This window comes from Crocodylus siamensis, chromosome 7 (assembly GCF_052110815.1).
Source record: "Crocodylus siamensis isolate JL-2025a chromosome 7, ASM5211081v1, whole genome shotgun sequence".
Taxonomy (NCBI): Eukaryota; Metazoa; Chordata; order Crocodylia; family Crocodylidae; genus Crocodylus; species Crocodylus siamensis.
The window spans coordinates 52,566,668-52,587,776 of NC_143401.1; the positions used below are offsets into that span (position 1 = coordinate 52,566,668).

At 43.6% G+C, this 21,109-nt stretch overlaps 1 protein-coding gene across 1 annotated transcript in view; it reads left to right on the top strand.

The window, feature by feature from the left end:
- The first annotated feature begins 8,862 nt into the window (after positions 1-8,862).
- SIRT1 (sirtuin 1) overlaps positions 8,863-21,109 on the top strand; it is a 38,875-nt gene continuing 26,628 nt past the window's right edge. Inside the window, exons 1-5 of the mRNA XM_090057179.1 lie at positions 8,863-9,412; positions 12,194-12,310; positions 15,305-15,546; positions 18,239-18,391; positions 20,299-20,446. Coding sequence (XP_089913305.1) covers positions 9,001-9,412; positions 12,194-12,310; positions 15,305-15,546; positions 18,239-18,391; positions 20,299-20,446 — 1,072 coding nt within the window. The 5' untranslated portion in view covers positions 8,863-9,000. The remainder of the gene's footprint in view (positions 9,413-12,193; positions 12,311-15,304; positions 15,547-18,238; positions 18,392-20,298; positions 20,447-21,109) is intronic.

Consider the following 21,109-nt stretch of genomic DNA (forward strand, 5'->3'; position numbering starts at 1 on the left):
GTGCTCCCTGGGATTTGTAGTTGTCAGAGTCACATAAACACATTCAACTGTGAGATCTGCCTGCAATGGAAAAGCATCCAGGATACCAAATAAAATCTGACTGTCATCACAGGTCTAAATTCTGCCAAGAGTAATATATATGCTACATTTTAAATACATACTTAGGTGCTTTGCTAGATTAGGGCCTAAAACTATCACTGCTTGAATTATAATTTTGTGCCCCAACTTTGAAAGAAAAAATATGCATTTTGTATTGAAAAAAACCAGCGACCACAGGACTGCTAATTTTCAAGAGTGAAATTCCAGCCCCACTGAAGTCCACAGGAGTTTTGCCATTGACTTAAACAGATCTGTGTGAAATTCTGACCCTTTGCCTCAAGCCACACAAGCTACAAAAAGAAATTATTAATGATCACAGAATGTGTTATAGGGTTTTCTGCATTAGTTTTGTACCCCACAAAATTCAACCTATCAAAATTATTTCTGAACTCAGAAGAAAGTTAAGTATGTGCACAAGCTCTTCCAGGACTGGAGACCTGGACACTTCTTTTCCTTTTATGTTAAATATCCTCCAATTGTTATAATATCTCTCTAGACCAAGATTTTAATGGAATTAAAAACTGATGAGGGTTGCGTGTAGGGATTGGGTACATAATTGCTGTGAATGTGTTACTACATACACTTTGTTTTGGACACAATTACCTTGTAAACTGATAGCCCATGCTTCAATAAACATGGAGATACTTAGATGAATCTGTGGAAGATGACAATGACAGCAGTTTAAGGCTACTTCTGACCCCTTAACAGTGATTCTTTTGCAATCACTTTTTGTATTTATAACCATACTCATTTAATTATGACACTACAAATAGTATTGTTTCATGCTATTACCTAACTACCTGTGATCTATTGTTTGAAATCTGCCATAATAAAATATCCAGCTGTAGCATAAATTAAGATAGTGAAATATGGTGGAAAAACAAGAAGAAAAAGAAAGAATGCTATAAGATAACAAAATGACAATATACAACTCATATCATTATTGAAAATATTTAAATGTGTTAAAATTACAACTATAAATTCTCATAAAAAGTTGAAAAATGTATTTGCTTGTTTAACAAAAATACCTGGAAAGGCTCTACAGTCAAGGAAAGCCAAGACAAATTGAGGCAATAGATTGAAACGTCAATGAAGCAAATTTAGATTAAATCTTTAAAAAAAAGCTCTGAGAAAAGTGGACAATGAAACCACTGCAATTAATTTTTCCTCTCCTTGCTGCATATCCCTTTAAGTCTTGTAAACATAAGGGATGCATGCCTTGTAAACATACAGTATGGATAGACATGCATTTGAAGTGCTCCAAATCCCAGAACTACAAATTTGACATGCTTCAACACTTTGCTGGTCTGCAAAGGCTGTGCACTCCAACCCTCTCCCTGCCACTTCTTCCCCCCAGGCCCCTCTCTGGGGCAGTTCAAAATGGCTAAGAAGGACCATAGCAGTGGTACTCTGCAGCCCAGGAGAGACAAGAAGCAGTAGGGATGGGAAACAAAGCACTGTGGGATGCTAGAGGACCACTGGAGGGTACAGAAATTTCATGAAGCACTTCAAAATGAAGCACTCCAAAGATGTTCCATTTCTTTTTTTGAGAGTCATTTTTAAAGTGATTGTTCTGCCAGAAATGTCTGCAGCCTCACTGTTTGGAACATTTCAAAGGCACAAGGAGTATTTCAAACCGTACTGTACCATGCAAATAAACAATTCTGTTGGACAGCACAAGGGTGAAGTATTATCACTGCTTGTCTTTATTTACACTTGTACCAAGTTGAAGAGAAGAATCACTTCAGATGTCCAGCTCCTGCTTGTCCAGAGCTACAAGCCAGGTAGTTCTTAGGTGGACGAGTAAGAGAGGGAGAAAGGAGATGAGAATCCTTAGTCCCAGATACTGCCCTGCATTGTCAGATCAAGACTGGGCACAACTACTCTTTTATTTTCCATAATTAATTTAATTCTGACAATCTTATTCATTTTTTATTTTAGGGCCAGATTCACAAAGGTACGTGTGAGTCTATTTGAGTTGTGTAATTTAGAAGCATACAAAACCAACACAGGGATCGCAAAGTCTGTTATTTATAGTTGTGTACTCACTGAATTACAAACACAATGTGTTTCCATTCATTCCTAAAGTGTTATCTACAATTCTGTATACATTATATTAGTTTTGAATGAAAAAGCATAGGAGCTAGTTTTACTCCAGGGCTTTTGCAGTTGACCTAAGCAAGTCCAGATTTTGGCTGTTTCAGAAAACAACTAAATCTACAATAGATAATTTAATATTTGGAAAGTAATACATTGTGGAAATGAACTCTTATTTAATAAGTGAACTCTTAAGTGATAGGACCAGTGAACTCAGTAAACTGACCCTTAACCTGACTGGCTAATTTTCCTGAAGGACTAAAATCCTTGAATTTTTTTGAAAATATGCACATGTTTAAAGATAAGTGTGCTAACGAATGCTCAATGTCATGTTCTGTGTTTCCTGGCTTTTTTTCTGCATTGCCATGTCTTAGAGAATTTCACAACAATAAATGTATGAAGTTAAGAACTCCCAACAACTTTAGATAAAAGTATTTTGTTTACAAAAAAATACCCATAATTCAGGACAGGATATCAACTTGAGTGAATACATAAGCACATGCTTAGCAGTAGTAGGGCACATCCACACATGCAAGCACATGTGCTTGCAGCAGCTCAAATAAAAGCAGGGCAAATTTGAGCTGGGGCCTTTTGCCTCAGCACACATGACTGGACAGGCACTTTGGTGTGGGGCAAATTGTGCCACTTGGGGCAAAATAACTCTGCTTGGCTCCTCCTGGATCTGCAGCCGGAGAGAGCTGAAGCCCGGGGCCAACACCTGGGCTGTCCCCAGCAGTATAAAAAGATGCCCTGTCCTGGCCTCATCAGTACAAAAAGCCACCCTGGCAAGTAGCTCAGGGCTACTCACTCTCAGGAGCTTCTGGGGCCTGGCCAGTTGGTACCTAGGGACACTAACCCTTGTATCAGCTGGACTGCTGAAGCAGCCCTGAGAGTTCCCTGCACCCTCTACCCACTGCAGCGATTTGGCAGCTGGGGCTGCTGCCTGGCTATGACCTGCTGCATACCTGCCAGACCCAGCTGCCAGTGGGCTGTGGCTGTAGACTTGTCCTTTGTGCAGCACTACTGCCATACATGCCCCCTGCCTGCCCATCAGGAGGTCAGCCACAGCCAGCTGGGTCCAAGGAGCCAGCTCTGAGCAAGAAGGGTCCTGCCACTTGCCTCCCGAGCAGGAATTCTGGTGTTCCTTATTTGAAAACTGAAAAATCCCTGATAAAAAAATCCCTGTCATTCTGTAAAATACCCCAAAATCCATGTTTCTCCACAGTTAAATAAAAGACCACTAGAGACAGACAGACAGAGACAGTGACTAGTTGGGCAGTGTTGATATATCTACAGTGTTAAAGCAATTTAGAAGACAATCATAATAATAAAATGAATTCCAAATACATTTCATGAATACATGAATATATGTTTTGCTGCCCCCCACAGTGGCCACAGTCCCCTCCCCCCAGGGGCCCCAGCCAGCCCCAGCCCCCACTTGTATCCCCAGCCTCTGACACTTTAAAAAAAAAAGAAAAAAAAAAAGCCTCTACTCACTGCAGGAGTAGGGACTAGGGGGGGCTCTGGGGCCTCCTGGCAGAGCCCCCGCCAAGCAGCATGGGACAGCAGGATACAGCAGGGCCCGGGCTGGGGCTGTCACCCCACCCCATGTTGTGTGGGGGGCCCCAGTGACCCTGACAGCAGCTGGAACTGCTAGTGAGTGCTGGGGGGGGTTATTTTTTATTTCCCGGGAAGCTGGGGGGGGGAGGGGCAGGGATCAGGGGGAGCTGGGGGGGGAAGGAGCCAGGGGGGGCAGTGATGAGGGAGTTTGGAGGGGCAGGCCGTGGGTGGGTCTGGGTGGGACAGGGTTGCGGGGAATGGGGCCAGGCGGGGCAGGGATTGGGGAGGCTCCAGGGGCTGGCAAGGCCGGGGGGTGGTCCCCCATGGTCCCCTCCCCCCGCACTCCTTACTTACGGGCACTGGAGCCTGGGTCCAGCTCCCCGCGGCTGGCACGCTGCCTCCCCTGCATAGGCAGGCAGCATGCTTCATCACCAGGATGATGGCTAATCATAGAGACGTTCTGTCTCTGTGGAAGACCCAGCCTGCAGTTGCCCCAACCTGTGCCCCACCCCACTTTTCTTCTCTACTGGGTTTTTTGACCCAGGGATCTCATTTTGCGCCCCGCGCTGCAAATTTGCAGTGCAGGGAACATTTTCTCATTTCTGCATGTGCCTCTTGCAGCGTCTCAAAGGGGTCTGAGACTCTGCAAGAGGCACACACTGTAGTGTTCGGAAAGACTTAAGTACCTACTAACCAACTTACTGCAGTGGGACTTCAAATAGAAACATTCACACATGTAAAGTTAAGTATGTCTGCCAGATCTGAACTGGTATTTGGATTTGAAAACCTAACTTCAAACACCCACTCCTCCCTTCTCCTCCAGTTCTTTTTTACTATATCTTAGAACACACATTCCCACTTAAACAAGATTTTGTCTTCACACAAGTATGGAACAAAATGTCTGTATTTGTTTAAATTAATCTCTTTTTATATTTCTATACAAGCATTGGGTGTTTACTTTTTTATGTTTTCAATTTAATTTAAATAAAATTCTAAGCTAAAATAAGAAAGCATCCTGCAGACCTGCACAGTAGTAAAAAAGAAAAGAAAAAGAAAAACAATCCAATTTAAATCTCATTTCACTCATATTTAAATATATTAGTATATGTTTCTGAGTAACAAGTTGACAGTCAAACCAGAACAAAGTTTTAAAAGTGAGCTGTTTTTCAGTTTTTTTGGAGACCAGAAAAAGGGTAGGAAATATATTTTGCAAAGCTAGTTTCCTGTTTAAGACAATTAAAATGACCATCTAGATAATTATATCAATGTTACCTATAGAAAAGACAATTTAAGGCTGAAAACAAGCATGAAAACCTTTAACCTAGAGATCATTTTCTTAAAAAAAAAATATCAGTGCCAGGATATGAAGTCAACCCAGATATTCTGTTAGTAATTTGTGATAGGTGGCTTGTTAACAGCTAAACAATATGTATCATTTGCATGTCATTGCTTTAACAGCAACATGCATCAGAGTTTAAAAAAATAATATTTCCATTTACATTCATTAAACTTAAGCAGATCATCCCCCTTTCAGATTTATCTGTGTGCACAAAGATAAGGTAATACTAAAACAGAGGGAGTCAGGTAGCTGGGAAAATGCAGTGCTTTTCGTTTAAGAATTCAGAGTTGATTTTTTCAAAAGCAAATGCTCTACTTGCTTCATATCCATCTACAGTTCAGTTCAGAAATACACTAAACAAACCAAAAGGTGACGTCAAGCCATTGATTTAGTCATTACTTGTTGATCCCTGTGTTCAGGGGTGTGTCAGAGGCAGAGAGAGGGTGTATTTGTTTGAAGATCAACCGTTTCAGAAGGAAAAATTCAGACTCTATCTATATAAACATTTTAATTAACAATAAATACAACAGATTCTCTCTCCCCCCTCTCCCAGGTACTTTTCAAAATTGTACCTCAATTGTATTCAAGCAATATACAACGATTAAAAAGGATTTATTTTAAGGAGAAAATCCATATTCTATTTGAATAACATATGGTAAACTCTGATTATACAAACCCCAGGTGTGCAAATTTTTTAAGTGTCCCCTAGACTCAAAATCCTGGTTTCCAAAATTCTGTTAATCGAAAATTATCCAAGCAGTTTGTACAACAGGGCAGACATGACCAAAAGTAAAATTACATGCATAATACACTGGCAATTTGTGTTTGCTTATTATAATGCATTAAAAGCCAATTAATCTATCATCTTTAGAGGTAAAAATACATTCAAGAAGGATAATTTATGCACATTGCAAGTGTACAATGACATGTAGTGAAATGTATATATTATTTATAATTCATTATTTTTATTGTAGTAATATATTGATGCCTCAATCAGGAATCATCTTTCAATTGTGCACAACCTGCATCCGGATCAAGAATCTTTTTTTTAGACACAGAAGGCACATCTACATGAGACACTGACTGCAGAGTAGCTGAAAAATACTGCACAGTAGTGTGTCACAACACAGACAGTGCTAATATACTACTGCACGGTATTATTAACAGGGATCCTGGTTTTCTCTGTTTAAAAATTGCAAATTCTTTGATTAAAACCCCCCAAATCCACCACACCCTTCCCCCCGCCCTGCTGGCACCCCTCATTCCCCCACCCACAGCCTCCCCACTCACCCAGCGGTCTGAGAGGGCCCCCAGCTGCCACGGCTACAGGATTACAGGTCCAGGGACATGGGTCTGCAGCCCCCTGCCCCCCACAGCAGCACCTGAGCCTCAGCTACTGCCCATGGGAGGCAGTGGCTGCTGTGGCAGAGCTGAGCATGAAGCCTGGCTTCCCCCACCACCATAGACAGCATGGCTGGAGTGGAACCCATGCGGGAGCAGATGCAGGCTCCCTGCCATGCTGCCCTGCCCTGCCCTCCCCTCCCCCCCACCCCCTGGGCCTCCACAGCCCAGCTGGGGGGACCTGGCACAGCAGGGAAGAATGGAGCTGGGTGGGGAAGCTCAGTGCCACCACTGCAAGCCCCACGTTGCCATGATGAGACACCCCCTGCCTGCTCAGCAGCAGCAGTGGTGGTAGCATGGAGTTGCGTCTCCCATTGCTGCCAGGCAGGCAGGGGACACCTTGCCATGGGGGCTTTTGGCTCACAGCAGCAGCACCAATCTTCCCTGCCCTGCTGCACCAGGTCCCGCCCACTGGGTCATGGCACCCAGGGGGAGGACAGCAGAGCAGGGAGCTCAAGCCTACAGCAGGCAATCTGCCCCATGCACAAAACTGGGGGGCATGTGCTCTCCATGCCTCCCCCTGGGAGCGCACAGTGGTGGGGAGCCAGCTTCCCCTGCCCCGACAAGCTGCCTGCAGCTCCATCCCAGCTCCCACCTGGGCCCTGCGGTTGCGCATTCTGGCCCCAGGCCCCACACATCACCCAGACTGGGCAGCAGCCCCAGCCCCGCCCAACAGCCCCAGCCCTGCCCAACTCCATCCATCCATCCCTCAATATGGGGGCTTCAATCCACCCTCCTGAATTACCTGTGGGAGTTGCTAGCTAGCTGGAACTCTGTCATTTCCTGCATTTTTCTCCTTAAAAGGAGAAAATCCTAGTTTTATCACTTAAAATGGGAAAACCCAGGTTTTGCCATGTTTTTGCATGACAAACAGAAAATCCAGCTCCCTGATTACTAGGCTACTGCTCGATAGCATCACCTAAAAGATGTGCACTGGCACTACTGTGCAGTAACTCCAGTTTCTGTGCATTTATTTAGTACTTGATTATACAGGGGAATTAATCAGGGGGTTTCAACTTCTTTTAGTAGGGGTACCCTGAGCAGCTGGTCAATGAGCCAGGGGTTGGCCAGTGTCTGGTCGACAAGGTGTGGGGGAGGGCCACACAATAGCAAAACTGGAAGTACCACTGACTTCTTGGCACCACTGCCGTGTACACCCTGGGGCCTTCCAAAGTACCCCAGGGGTATGCATACCCCCAGCTGAAAACCCCCTACTAAATTAAAGGTGCAGTAACGACTGCACAGTAGCATCTCGCGTAGATGCACCCAGTGTTCACAATCTAAGGCTGTTATTTAGGAATGCATTTCTATTTGATAAAGACATTTAAGAAAATGCTTAACTTTAGGTATATTTTCCAAGTCCCACTTAAAATTAAATAAACTACATTTAAATGCCTTCCCAAATCGAGATGGACATAATCACAAGGCACAGTGCTTTTCTGAACTGGTGTCCAATCAATGATCTTAATCTGTTTTAAACATTTATTGTACAATGATAGATTAGGACCCAGGACCAGGATCAATCATTCCAAAACTGATACAACCATTCTGGAACAGAAGCTGATAGGTCCCTTAACAGCATGGTAACGTTCCTCCTATTTTCTTCCTTCACCAGTTTCGCCCTCTCTTTTCAAGGCATGGAAGGTATTTTTAAAGGCACCGGCACTGACAGGCAAGCTCTCAAGCTTCTTGTGGCTTCGTCTCCTCATACCCTCTCCAAGAAGTTTGAGGGAGCAGGATGGGAAGCTGCAGCCTAGGGCAGAAGGCGGTATCAGCTGGCACCCAGCCCAAAGGAGCTGCTTTGCCCAGGCAAAGAGGGCTAGACTTTCCCAAGCTTGAAGCTTTTCCTCTCGGGAAAGCTTCACGCTGGGGCGTGTTAGCCCGGCCGCCGGAGGCCCAGGTTAGCGGGGCGATACAGACACGCAGGGACCAGCCCAGCCCTGCCTTGGCTCGGGCGGGAGGAGAAGCACCTGCAGCCCGGCGAGACGCTCCGGGGGCCCCCGAGGCAGGCAGGGAGGACGCGAGCGCCCTGACTAGTCCTGCCCGCGCCCCTTCCCCCGGCCGAGAGGCCAACATACGGCAATAGCCGCACGTTAGCACCCCTCCCCCGGACACGGCCAGCTGGGACCAGCGAGGCTGACGTCACGAGGCACCTCAAAGGTTGTCAGGCCCACGCACAGACCCGGCCCGGCCCCGCCCCGTCCCCCAGCAGCCTTACGTAACCCTGCGCCCAGCCGCGCCCCCTTTCCGGGCCAGCGGCGAAAACGTGGGTCACGTGCGCGAGCCCAGCGGCTGGAGGGTCACGTGACACCAGCAGCAAACCCCCCCCCCCCACGTGACCCGGTTTGTTGTTGTTGCGGCTCTGCGGGCGGGTGCCCGCGTGGGCGGCGGCCGGGTCACGTGCCGGGTTTAAATCTCTCCCTGGGGTGGGGGAGGGGGCTGCAGCGGAGGCGCCGCTGCGCGCTGGTCCGGGCGGGCGGGGTGGCGGTTGCTGCTGTTCCAAGATGGCGGACGAGGAGGTTCCGCTCATCCAGCCCCGCGTCGGCCCCTGTGCTGCGGCGGATGGTGCCGAGCCCGCTGCCAAGCGCCAGCGCCGGGACGCGGAGGACGACTGCGGCGGGCTGGGCGCGGCAGCCGCGCTGCGCCCAGAGTGCGGGGCCGGGCCGGTGATGGAGCGGCCGGGGGAGGCGGCCGCCGCCGAGGGAGGCGAGGCGGCAGCGGGCTGGAGCGGCGCGGACAATGGGGCCGGGCTGCGGGGCCTGCCCCGGGCGGAGCCGCCGCCGTCGCCGCAACAGCAGCTGGGCCGGGGGGAGGGGGCGGAGGCGGCGCCCGGCGGAGACGCGGCGGAGCCGGCCATTGGCTGCAGACGGGCGCAGTGTTCAAACGGGGCGGCCGAGGCGCCGGCCCCGCATCCCGGTGAGGACCGATCCCTCGCGGACGCGCAGACCGGAGAGCGGCGGGACCCTGGGCCGCGCCCCTTCGTGCGCCTGCGGCCTCCCCGCGTCAGCCGCACGCCCCCGCCACGCCCCCGCGCCTCTGGGTGCAGCCGGGGGAGCCGCGAGCCCCCTCGGGCTTGGGTCGAGGCTCTGCCCTGCACCCCTGCTCTGCTCCTGGCGGCTTCGTGCCCGCGGGCTGCTCTGTCCCTCGGCGCCCATCCTGTTTCCGAGCGCCCCCGGGCGCATCTGTCGCAGTTGTGGGGGCTAGAAGCACGACATGCGCCTTTGTGTTTACATTCGCACCCGCTCCTTTTTCTCCCTTTCCTTTCAGCCCTCCAGGTGCTGACAGTGGCAGGCTGCCCTCGGGCGGCTGCCAGCCCCCAGGGACTGGAGGTGAAAGATGACCCCTTTCAGCCTAGGGCTGTTCAGTGAAGGGTGAGGCACTCACCTGCTGCTGCTGCTTGGAGGGGAACAGAGTGAAATCAAACTTGTCTGTCTTTGAGAAGTAGCAGTAACTTACAGCATGCTGGGTTGGGCTGTGTCAGTGCTCTGTATTCCTGACTTACCAACTTCAACCAACCTCTGCTTTCACAGTCCCCTTGGCTGGCCTTCTGTGAGCAGCCTGACAATTTTTGTAGTAAACGTGTTTTTCTGCAGTTGTTAAAAAACTTAAAAAGCCGCTTTTTTTGGTCTACTTCTGCCCTTCTAACTTCCTGTATTTGGCCATTCATCCTTGCGTTTTGTTTCTTGGAAACCTTCCTATAAGGGACATGATGCACTAAGCAGCTGCCTTGCCAGTATTTTGTGTAATTGGCTACCCTGGGCACAAAGACTGAACTATACTATTAGTTTCTGAAAGGATCTTGGCAGGCCCAACTTGAGGTGAACTGCTGGGGCAGTACCAGTTTGTAGGTAGTTTCCTTTGTACTTCTAAAACAAATGGTGTCTTTGCCTAGACAAGAGGTCCTTCTTAACTGAGTTTAGATATTTTAGTAAATCAACACTAAATCTTTCACAAACAATTTTTGCCCTGGGACACGCTTAAATCTTCAGTTTTCACTTTTGCTTATGTACTATAGTACTTTTAATGGCCTGCACTGATTAGAAAAAGCAGAGGTTGAAGACCTTGGAACAGGATTATCAATCCAAAGTGTTATTAGAAGAGAACAGTATAGCACTGTTTCTTTCATAAATGTTTTGTATTGAATCTTTTTTGTCCAAGCTACTCTTGTCCTAGACATATTACCATTTAAATTTGGGGTTGGTTCTGCCTAGAAAGAGTCTCCTTGTTCATTTATAGGTCTTTGGGGATATTGCTGAAGATTTCTGAAACATGCAGAAAGTATAATTGTTAAACAGTTGCATCAACTAGCCTGTTTCTAATCTGTTTTGGTCAATATAGTTAGGATAGTTGAGGGTCTAAATAGTCCTTATGGAGACACTTGTATACATGATAAACTATATGCCCATGCATTGAAATCATGCAAAAAACAAGTGAAGGGATATATTTTATTAGATCAGCTGCATAGCTGGGAGAGATGATAGATGTTAGACCTGAAGATGGGCACTTTGTGCTGTAGAGCTAGTTTGATAAAAGGTAACATCAACAATCATCTTGTTGCTTGCATATTTCCTGGACCAGCAGGGCTACAACAACACTACAATGAAACTGCATTAAACTAATACAGCTGTTTTTTCTCTGTCTGTCTGAGATGTGTAGCTTGACTTGGGTATAACTATTGGAATGGGAGCGAAAACTCTCCAAACCAGTGAATAAAGTAACAGCAAGAAAGCTTACCAAAATAACACTTGCATGCACTTAAAATGTTGCAGACTGGAATTTTGAAATTCTGTCCATCCTCCTTTTTCCTGGACCATAATGGAGTTTTTAAAGGGGAGAGGACTGTTACTTTGTATAACAGGCACTTGGTATTTTCTGCTTTTCATTTGTAATCATAAGACTTGGGATATATCTAGCTTTAAGTATTCTGATCTTATACAGTCAAGAGATAAGCAAGTCTGAACAGATTTTGGTATGGAGGATTGTTTTGGATAAACTGCTCCCTCCCCTCTCTTTTCTTAAGGAAAAAAGTGGGTATTTTGTTGCCATTGGTGTGTGTTCAATTCAGAAATATCAAATGTCAACTCTGATTTTGTTGGGCATCTAAAACATTTGAGAAGCCTTGTGTAGAAAAGGCAGTTTGCATGGTGTAACAGTTAAATTGTTCAAGTTCAAATTTGGACTTCATTAGTCCAAAATGCATTGAAAGCCATGTCCTTTATCTTTGCTAAGCTGTTCCTACACCATAAAGCCTGTGTTTTTAAACAACTAATATAACAATACTGGGTCCAGAAGAGTGGAAGTTGAGCAACTAATATGCAAGTTGTGAAAAGTAAAGGATTTTTAAATTGTGCTGTCCTAAAGCTTTTTGAAGGGTATGGATTATTTATACCTATGTAATTTAAATGACTACAATTTTCTTAGAAAGGCTATTGGATTCAACAAACCTATTCAAACATCTGAAGAAAAAGATTAACAAAATATATCCTAGGGAAGAGGAGTTAATTTGTAGTTTAAAAAGAAAAATGAAGTAGAAATTGTTCCTCAATATTCCTACTTTTCTTAAATCAATACCTGTTTGTAATTTTTTGTTTGTTTTAAAAAAATTCTTTGCAGGTCATTTAAAGCATATAGCCGGCTTTCTGCGTAGAAATGTACCATTTGACTCAGACGGTGCTATTTTGTTATGCTCTTTTTCAGACAACCTCCTTTTTAGTGATGAGGTCATAGCCAATGGCTTCCATTCTTGTGATAGTGATGAAGATGACAGAGCCTCGCATGCAAGTTCTAGTGACTGGACTCCAAGACCACGGATAGGTACAAATGTATACAATATATCACTTCCCAGGTTCTGTGTTAGTCTTTTAAGTTCGTACTGAATGTGATTTATTTCATTTTTGTTTGTCTGTTTGTTTATAGTGATTGTAAAATTCTGCTAAGTTACTTTTATTCTTTTTCAGCAGTTCACAGCTCTGGGCAGCATACCATGCCATATCTGGCTACTTAAAAGTACAGCTCTTTAAAAGTGTTTATTGTAATTCTTACAGAGGTATAGATTGTAGCCATGCTGGTCTAAGGACATAGGCAGACAAGGTTCTTTGGGTGAATCTGATATCTTTTATTAGACCAACTTAAATAGTTGGAAAACAATTATTAACCAAGCTTTCGGGTTCTAAAACCCTTAGTCAGGCTAAGGAAGTTTCAGCAGTTGGTGTGTGCTCTTCCTGGATGGAATGAAAAGTAAAGAAGCCAGAGGCTGGGCTGGTATGCATACAAGACAGGTAGTTGGTGAAAATGTAGATTGAGTCGTCAATGGGTGAGAGACAGGCGGGGGGGGGGAAGAGAAGGGGGATGAATATTAGAGAGATGCCTGGGGAGTCAGATGGCAGGCAGGTTATAATGCATCATAAATCCAATATCTATATTTAGTCTGTGATTTTTAGTATCCAGGAGGTTGATGAAGTGGAGTTCATAGGCTCGTCTCTGGGAAGTGTTTTGTAAGTTTCCTTTGAGGATCAGGACTGAGAGATTGGAGAGAGAGTGTAATTCTTAACATCTTTAAGGCAACAAAATACTACAAAAAATATTAAACTTATGTATCCTGTCATCAGATTTCATACCTAAAATGCTACATGCTTACATCTGGGTTTGCACCTCATGAAATGAAGTTGCAACTAGAAAATTGTCATTAGTGTTAAGTCGGGGCAAACTGTGGCATTTGAACTATGTCCTTAAAAGATCAAAAGAGGTTGGAAGTCAATTGTTTTTTCTCTACTGATAGTACCTAGCAGTTCCATCAATATATGCCAGGGCTCTCTTGTGCTATGCTCTGTATGCACACACACAGTTTTTGGTTTACTTCTTAATGAATGTGTATTTTATATTGTAGGACTGTGTGAAATTTCACCAGCTGCTTTGATTCGACACTGTTTCGATTCATTTCAAGCTCAAAACAGCAAAATCGAAACAAAGGGCTTCAAAACCGCCTTGACACACAACAAGGCTAGTCAAAACATTTTGAAAAGTCTCGAGGCAGCCAGGTGGTGGGAGATGGGAGAACCAGGGCTGCACTCCCAGCAGCCCCATGTGCCTGAGCCAGGAGCGCAGCCCTGGCTTGCCCTGCCTCCTGTGGCAAGGTTGCAGGAAGCCAATCACAGTGCAGGGGAAGGGAACTGAGCCGGGCTTGGTTCCCCTCCCCAGCGCTGCAGTCAGGCTGGGGAAAGAAACTCAACCTAGCTGAGCTGTGTTCCCCTCCCCAGCGCTATGACTGGGCTGGGGAAAGGAACTCAACCTGGGCTCCTTTCTCCAGCCCAGTTGTAGCAATGGGGAGGGGAACTGAGCAATCTGGCTGAGTTCCCTTCCCCAGCTCCCCGGTCCCAGGCAGCAGGACCCAACTTCCCTGAGTCATCTGGCAGGCAGATCAAGGGCCCATAGACCTAGGAGAACTGGCACGGCCCCCGCAGCCCTCCCAGGGTTGTGGGCCCCCATCTGCCTGCCAAGTGAGAGGCTGTTTTGAGTGAATGGACAAAACATCGAAACAGCATCACTGTTTTGACTAAGCGAAACGGAACAGCCATTTCGAATCAAAATGAAATTCAATACGAAGCACTGTTCCATCGAAACATTGAAACCCAAGTCAAAACGGAACAGTGCCTACTATATTGCTATTCTGCCCTGAGTAGGTGAGATTAATAATGGGCTACGCATTTGCAGTGTATGCATCAGTAACACAGGTCATCAGTAGGAAGAGACCAAATAGCTGGAAGATATTTTGTTTCATGCAAAAATCAAAAAAACTGCAAGGGACCTCAGAAGGTCACCTAATCCTGCTCCAGGTAGGATCACTCCAGTCTAAACCATTTCACCCAAATGTTTGTCTAACTTGCTCTTAAAACTTCTAATGATGGAGATTCCACAAACTCTTCAGTAGTCTTTTCTAATACTTATCAACAAGCCTCATACTTAAAAGTTCTTCTTAATATCCAACCTAAATTTGCTTTGGTGCTGTTTAAGCTTGTAATTACCTGTTTGTCCCTTGCAGCTGCAGTGAATAGTTTATCTCCATCTTTTTGAAAACCACTCTAGGATTTGAAAACAACTATCAAATCCCTCCCAGTCTTCTTTTCTCAGAAACAAATAATCTTAGTTCTTCCAAACTTCTTGTAAATAATGCTTCCAAGACCTCTAATGATCTTGTATGCTATCCGTTAGACTCATTCCAATTTTTATTCCTTGAAGTGCAGTGCCCCAGATGAGGCACGTTATGCCAGGTGATGCCTCACAAGTAGTGAATAGAACAGAAAATTCACTTCCTTTTCTTTGCAAGCAGGATCCCTGTTAATGCTGTCCAGTATGCTATTGGGTATTTTATCTACATATTTTATTGCAACAAGATCACAGGGTTGTCTCATTTACCTTGTGACTCACTGTAACCCCCCCCTCTCCCCCCCCAAAATATGATAGTTTATAGTCTTCAGGTATGCTAAGAGCTGGGTTTGTAGGTCAAGGGAAGCCTTGCCTTAGGAAATCTTTCTGATTTGTCCTTTAGATTTAAAAAAAACCAAAAAACCAAGAATTTTGTATCTCATTTTAGTGCATAAGTTGTTCTCTTACCACTAGAACTAATAGTCTGCATAAAAAAGCCACGGTAGGGGAGGGGGAGAGCTCTTAACTTAATAAGGCAAAGGAGTTAGAATGAATGAACACATGACATTGCGAGAACACTTAGTTGAAATTTTTCTATAGAATTTTCCTTTGATAAAGAATGTTAAAGCAGGTTCTCATAACCTCTTGTTTTTTTTTCTGTACTAGGTCCCTACACTTTTGTTCAACAGCATCTCATGTTAGGCACAGACCCAAGGACAATTTTGAAAGATCTGTTACCAGAAACTATTCCTCCACCTGAACTAGATGATATGACACTGTGGCAAATTGTTATAAACATTCTTTCAGAACCACCAAAAAGGAAAAAACGAAAAGATATTAATACCATTGAGGATGCTGTGAAACTTTTGCAAGAGTGCAAAAAGATTATGGTCTTGACTGGAGCTGGGGTATGTATGTATAGTTATAATGATAGAGTTCAAATAGATTACTATTTAAGCCCTCTCCAGCAGTTTACAAAGTGCAGATGCACCCATGCAGAGCCATGCTTGTATCAGTGGGAGTGCTCTGATCCACTTATATTTTGTAACTTGCAAAATTAGGCCAAATCTTGAATGCAACCAGATACATTTTAATGTAGTAGGACTTTGTGTGCTTTATTACAGTAATAAAATTAATTTGAGATTGTAAAGCATGTGCTAAATAACTTTAAAAACCCACATCCTAATTAGTAAGGTATCCAGAGATGGTAAAAATGTTTATTCCTAATCACCTGTTTGTTTGTTTTTTTTAATATTAATTTCTGTCTGTCTATATTGCTATATACGTTTCAAATCTACATAGTCTACTTAATTTGTTGGCATTATATAATTCTCAGAGGAAAACTCCCATTGACTTTAATGGGACTTAGACCGGACTTCAGTAGATTACTGAGAGCAGTTGTGTTCAGCCTTTTGCGGCCAGTCCACAGACCTGACCCCTTGCAGGATCAGCACCCAGATCGGGCCCCATATACCCAATCTAGCATGTAGGTTCTTGCTGTTTGGCCCATGTGACTCTCCTTGGGTCTAGAAATTTAGCAGCAGGGGCAGTTAGAGAAGCAGTGGCAGTGTTGCTATGAAATTTCCAGGCACATAGGAAGCTGGATGGGCTGTATCTGGTTTGAAGACTGATGTTGAGCAGCCCTGACTGAGAACATTGTATCTGGCTCTTAGTTTGCAACCACAGCAGTTACTGTTGTAGTAGTCACAGCTCTGACAGATATAGCTTTTTTGTTACAATGTAGAAGTCAAGGAAATGGTTGCTTGTAAGGTAATAACTGCTTCCTCTGGTTGTAAAAGAAAGATACTGGCTCATTGCCCCTTATAACACAGTATGTCAAAAACAAAAAAAGATGAGCAATTAGAGGCAGACCAGTATGTCCATAAGAGAAAGACGTGACCGTTGTGCTGCTGTGACCCAATCTTATTTATTCTATAATTGCTATTAAGCACCCCAGTTAAAATAAATAAAACTACAATAGGGAGACTAATTATACTTGTTTTAAACAATATCTTAATCTTAAGTTTAGTGTTCAAAAATAGAAAAATAATAGTAAAAAATAATGTCTGGTCTGGTAGATATAAAAACAAGAAAAGAATAGCTTTTTTTCCCCTCTTTTCAAATAGAAGATAATCTAGAAGTTTTAATTTATTTTGCCAGACCAAATTTCAGGTGTTTTTAAGTGTTGTTGGACATGTATTCAAGAAAGATATAAAACAGTGTCCTGCTATTAAATGGCTTATCTCTGAAGTATGGCTTGCACTATAATTTTGTGCTGCAAACAATGTAATTTTTGGCACTGTCTCTTGCATACTTGTTGGCAGGGATCTTGGCTTTCTCTGATTTAAAAAAAAAATGGCAAATTCTGCAATTAAAAATTGCAAAATCTGTGGGTTTTTTCCACAATTCACATGAAATGCCACTATATATATCAGTTGAACACAATGTTTTATTGATATATATTTACAATTTTAAAGCAATTTGGAAGCTTACCAGTGCCTCAATTGTTATAATCAAATAAATTCTAAATATCTATAAATTTTGGTGTTTGATTTCAGGTTTTTTATCATGGAAAATCAAAACTTCCCCTTGCTCCCTTTTGCTTACCAGGACACAGGTCCAGCTGTTGCTGCTTCTCCAAACTGCTTTGTGATGCTGAGCAGTCCTCTTGCCCTGCCCTGGTCATGCTTTTGCCCCTCACTCCCAACCACTGCTGTGCCACTGCCTCTCACTCTTGACCCAAAGGTCCCCAGCCCTGCCAGTGCCCCTCACGCTATACCTGCTGCCCCTCCCAGCCTTGCTGGAACCCCTCACTCCCAACCCACTGCCCCACTTTATCCAGCCCCGCAGTGTGCGAGAAAGGAGGGAGTGTGGGCATAGGCAAGGTGGCAGGGGGCATGTGCCCCCCAAGATTTGTGTCCACAGCAGGGTGTGGGGCTGCAGTGGGGCTGGACCAGCTCTGTGCAGGAGCTACCTCCATGGCCCAGCAGGCAGGACCCGGGCGGCACCTACGCTGCCATGACAAGGCATAGTAGTGGTGGAGAGTTGTGCTCTTCTCTGCTGCCAGGTGGGTAGGGGACACCTCAGCTGAGCATCCATGACGATGCAGCACACCTTCTCACTCCAGGTCCTGCATGATGGGCCATGGAGGTAGCTCCTGCCCCCAGCCCTCATAGACATGCCTGGAGGGAGCTGCATGAGCTGCTGTCCACCACTTCCTGGCTGTTATGTGCATGTGTGCATGCACATGCTTGTGGTGCCCCTTGCCTGATTGCTCCCTGAAGCCCCTTGCAGGCTGGAACTCTATTTTTTCCCCCTTTTAAAGAGGAAATCCATGCATTTTGTTTCCATTAAAGGAGAAAATCCACATTTTTCCACAGTAAACAGAAAACCTGGATCCCTGCTCATTAAGAAACTAAACAGTGCTTTGATCAAAATAAGCGCTTGAGTTCTTCTAACAGGTGTTCTTATTTGTTGATATTACAACTTGGTAGCACATAGAAGTATAATTTCCAAATAATGCATACAGTAGTAGGTCTCCCACATCAAACTATGTACTTCAGCTGTTTCAGTCTACAAACTTATAAAACCATATTTCAGGTGTCTGTGTCTTGTGGAATACCTGATTTCCGATCAAGAGATGGCATCTATGCACGTCTTGCAATAGATTTCCCAGACCTTCCAGATCCTCAAGCAATGTTTGATATAGAATACTTCAGAAAGGATCCAAGACCATTTTTTAAGTTTGCAAAGGTATTATTTTCTTGTTACTTTTATCATTTTGGACAGTAAAGACATACCTGACTCAGATAGGAAAACTACTGTCTCTAAAAAGTTATTTCTGCTTTCAGTTCTTTTTCATGAACAAAAAAAAATAATTCCAAAGTTTGTTATATCATTTTAATTGGGAGTGCCCTTACTGAACAGCATAAGGAAACTCCTGGAAGCCAGTCTTAAAATGAACAGATCTTACTATTGTCAATATTTTGGCTCTTATTGTAGGTATCCTTGTTTTAAATATCTACAGTCTGTGGGGGAATGGTAAAATATCTCATATTAGAATTTATTTCTATAAGAGAGAGATTGTCTTGAGTGCCCCTAGCTTGGCTGCTCATTTCAGGGAGGGGAATTGAAAAATGCATTTGTAAAGGTTATGATGGTCTAGTTGGCATGGTGTCTAGTTTCAAGAAATGGCACGGATATCTTTTTGGTAGGTTTTAAGGTGTTTACTGAAAAAGATCAAATAGAGTGAAGGACTGTCACAGCACATGAGCATATACTCGTAACATATTTGGGCTTGTTATAGGTGACTACTCAAATTCATAATATACAACGAGATTTTAATCACTGGATATAGAATTAAACAGGGAAAAACATTTTCACGGACTAGCAAACTTGTTACAGTTTTGTTTCTTGCACAGTGCCTTCATCAAACAGTAAGACATCTTGAAGAATGAAAGCAGTGGTGCTCAAACTCTGGCCTGCAGGCAGGATCCCCATGCATCCCACTGAGCTGTCATCCAGCCTGCATGGCTCTCCATGGATCTGGAAACTTTGGCATTGCCCCAGCTCTCCTGCCTCCAAAATTTCCAGATCTGTGGGGAGCTGCACAGTCCAAGTGACTTGGACCCACACATTAGATTCCACTGGATCCAAGATGTGGGGGACTAGAACATTTTAAAATAACTTCTGCCTATTGTGCTTTCACCCCTGTTTTATTCCACCCAATAGACTTAGTCTGTTTTATTCCTTCAACTTCAAGTTCTTTGTTCCTACCACCAAGGCCTTACATAGTCTTGCATGCACCTGTGTTTCAAGTCTCTTTCTTACATTAATCCTTATTAAACTTACCCTAATTCTTTTGCTTTACTAGTTCTTTTTTTTTCCTCTTGCTACTACTGACTTTGTCTGTTACCATGTTGTTTTTCTGTTCCTCTTTCTCTGGCCCTTTTCATATCTTTACCAAAAATCCTCTTTTCTTGTTAATAATCACTATGTTCTCCCTTGCCTTGAACTTTTGTGTGCATTTTACTTTATTTTGACCATTGATTCTTTCCAGCAATGAACATATCTCAGTTAAACTTGTGAAAAGCCACATGCACTTAACATTACTGTATAAAACTAAGAATAGCATTTGTAGTCTATTTCTGAGGTGATACTATAGGCCAGTTTGACCACTGCTACAGTTTAGAAGAACATTCGAATCAAGGGGTTATATATTTACAAATATATTTCCCTGTTTAAAAGAGGCAAATCAGTACAGGAAAAAATGCTAGAGGTCAGGAAGGTTACAAAGTAGCTGCTCAGAGCTGTGAATCCTAAACAACCTAAGTATATTTCCAGAAAGTTAAGGTTACATTATGTTTTAAAATCCATGTTATCCTTTGTTGATGAGCTGCAGTACAAATTAGCCTCTAATTTTGGTGCGACTCCTGTATGGATGAACAGAAGTTAGAGGCCAGCTGTTAAAAATGGGGTTGGTTTCAAAAGAAATGGGAAAAGATTATCAGTGTTCAGCTAACTGGCATTGACATTTTGTTCTTTAAACAGCACAGGAATCTCTGTATTTCCTGTGGCTTGTTGCATAATGCTATATCAAGAATAGAAAATACTGCTCCAGCACTTATTTACCTATCCTAATGTAATTCTCAATTCTGCAGGAAATATATCCTGGGCAATTCCAGCCATCCCTCTGTCATAAATTCATAGCTTTGATGGATAAAGGAGGAAAGCTACTTCGCAACTACACTCAAAACATAGATACACTGGAACAGGTTGCAGGAATCCAAAGGATAATACAGTGTCATGGTTAGTAAAACATTTCTGTCTTTTTCCTGTTTTATATGCTAATATGTTCACTGGCAAATAATAACCAAAAATACATGTAATCTCTTAAGATTCATACCTTTTTTATCATCTGAAGTGATGCATCTCTCAAGCAACATGCCTCATGCAAATGAGTATTTAGCTTCTAAATGTTAAATGTTGTGAAAACACTAAATCGAACTTAAATTTTTTTTTGAAGAAGCATTAAGACAGAATTGATTGTGATTTATCAATCAGTGACATATGGTAGATTTATAACTGCAGTATGTGATTTAAAGACATCATATACTGCAGTTATACCACATTCATCCAGGCTTCAATTTCCCATCTAAACCTGGGAAACTCAAGAGCTATGGCTAATTTAAATCTAAGCATGTTAATATGAAAACACACAGTAAAGTCACTTAACATCAGCTCCTTGTAACCACTGTATGCTAATAGATGGGTTATATAGATGTAACAATTACACAGCGACAAATGCTCTTTAGTATTTGTGCTCTTGTATGAGGTTATACCAATTTTTAAGGACGGCTTAGAATTTTTTTTTTTTGGTGTTCCTTTTTTAAGGGGACTTTCTTATGAGAGAAGTGCTGGATGATTCAACTAAACATTCTCTTGTATTGCAAACTTAGCTTGGGCAGTATA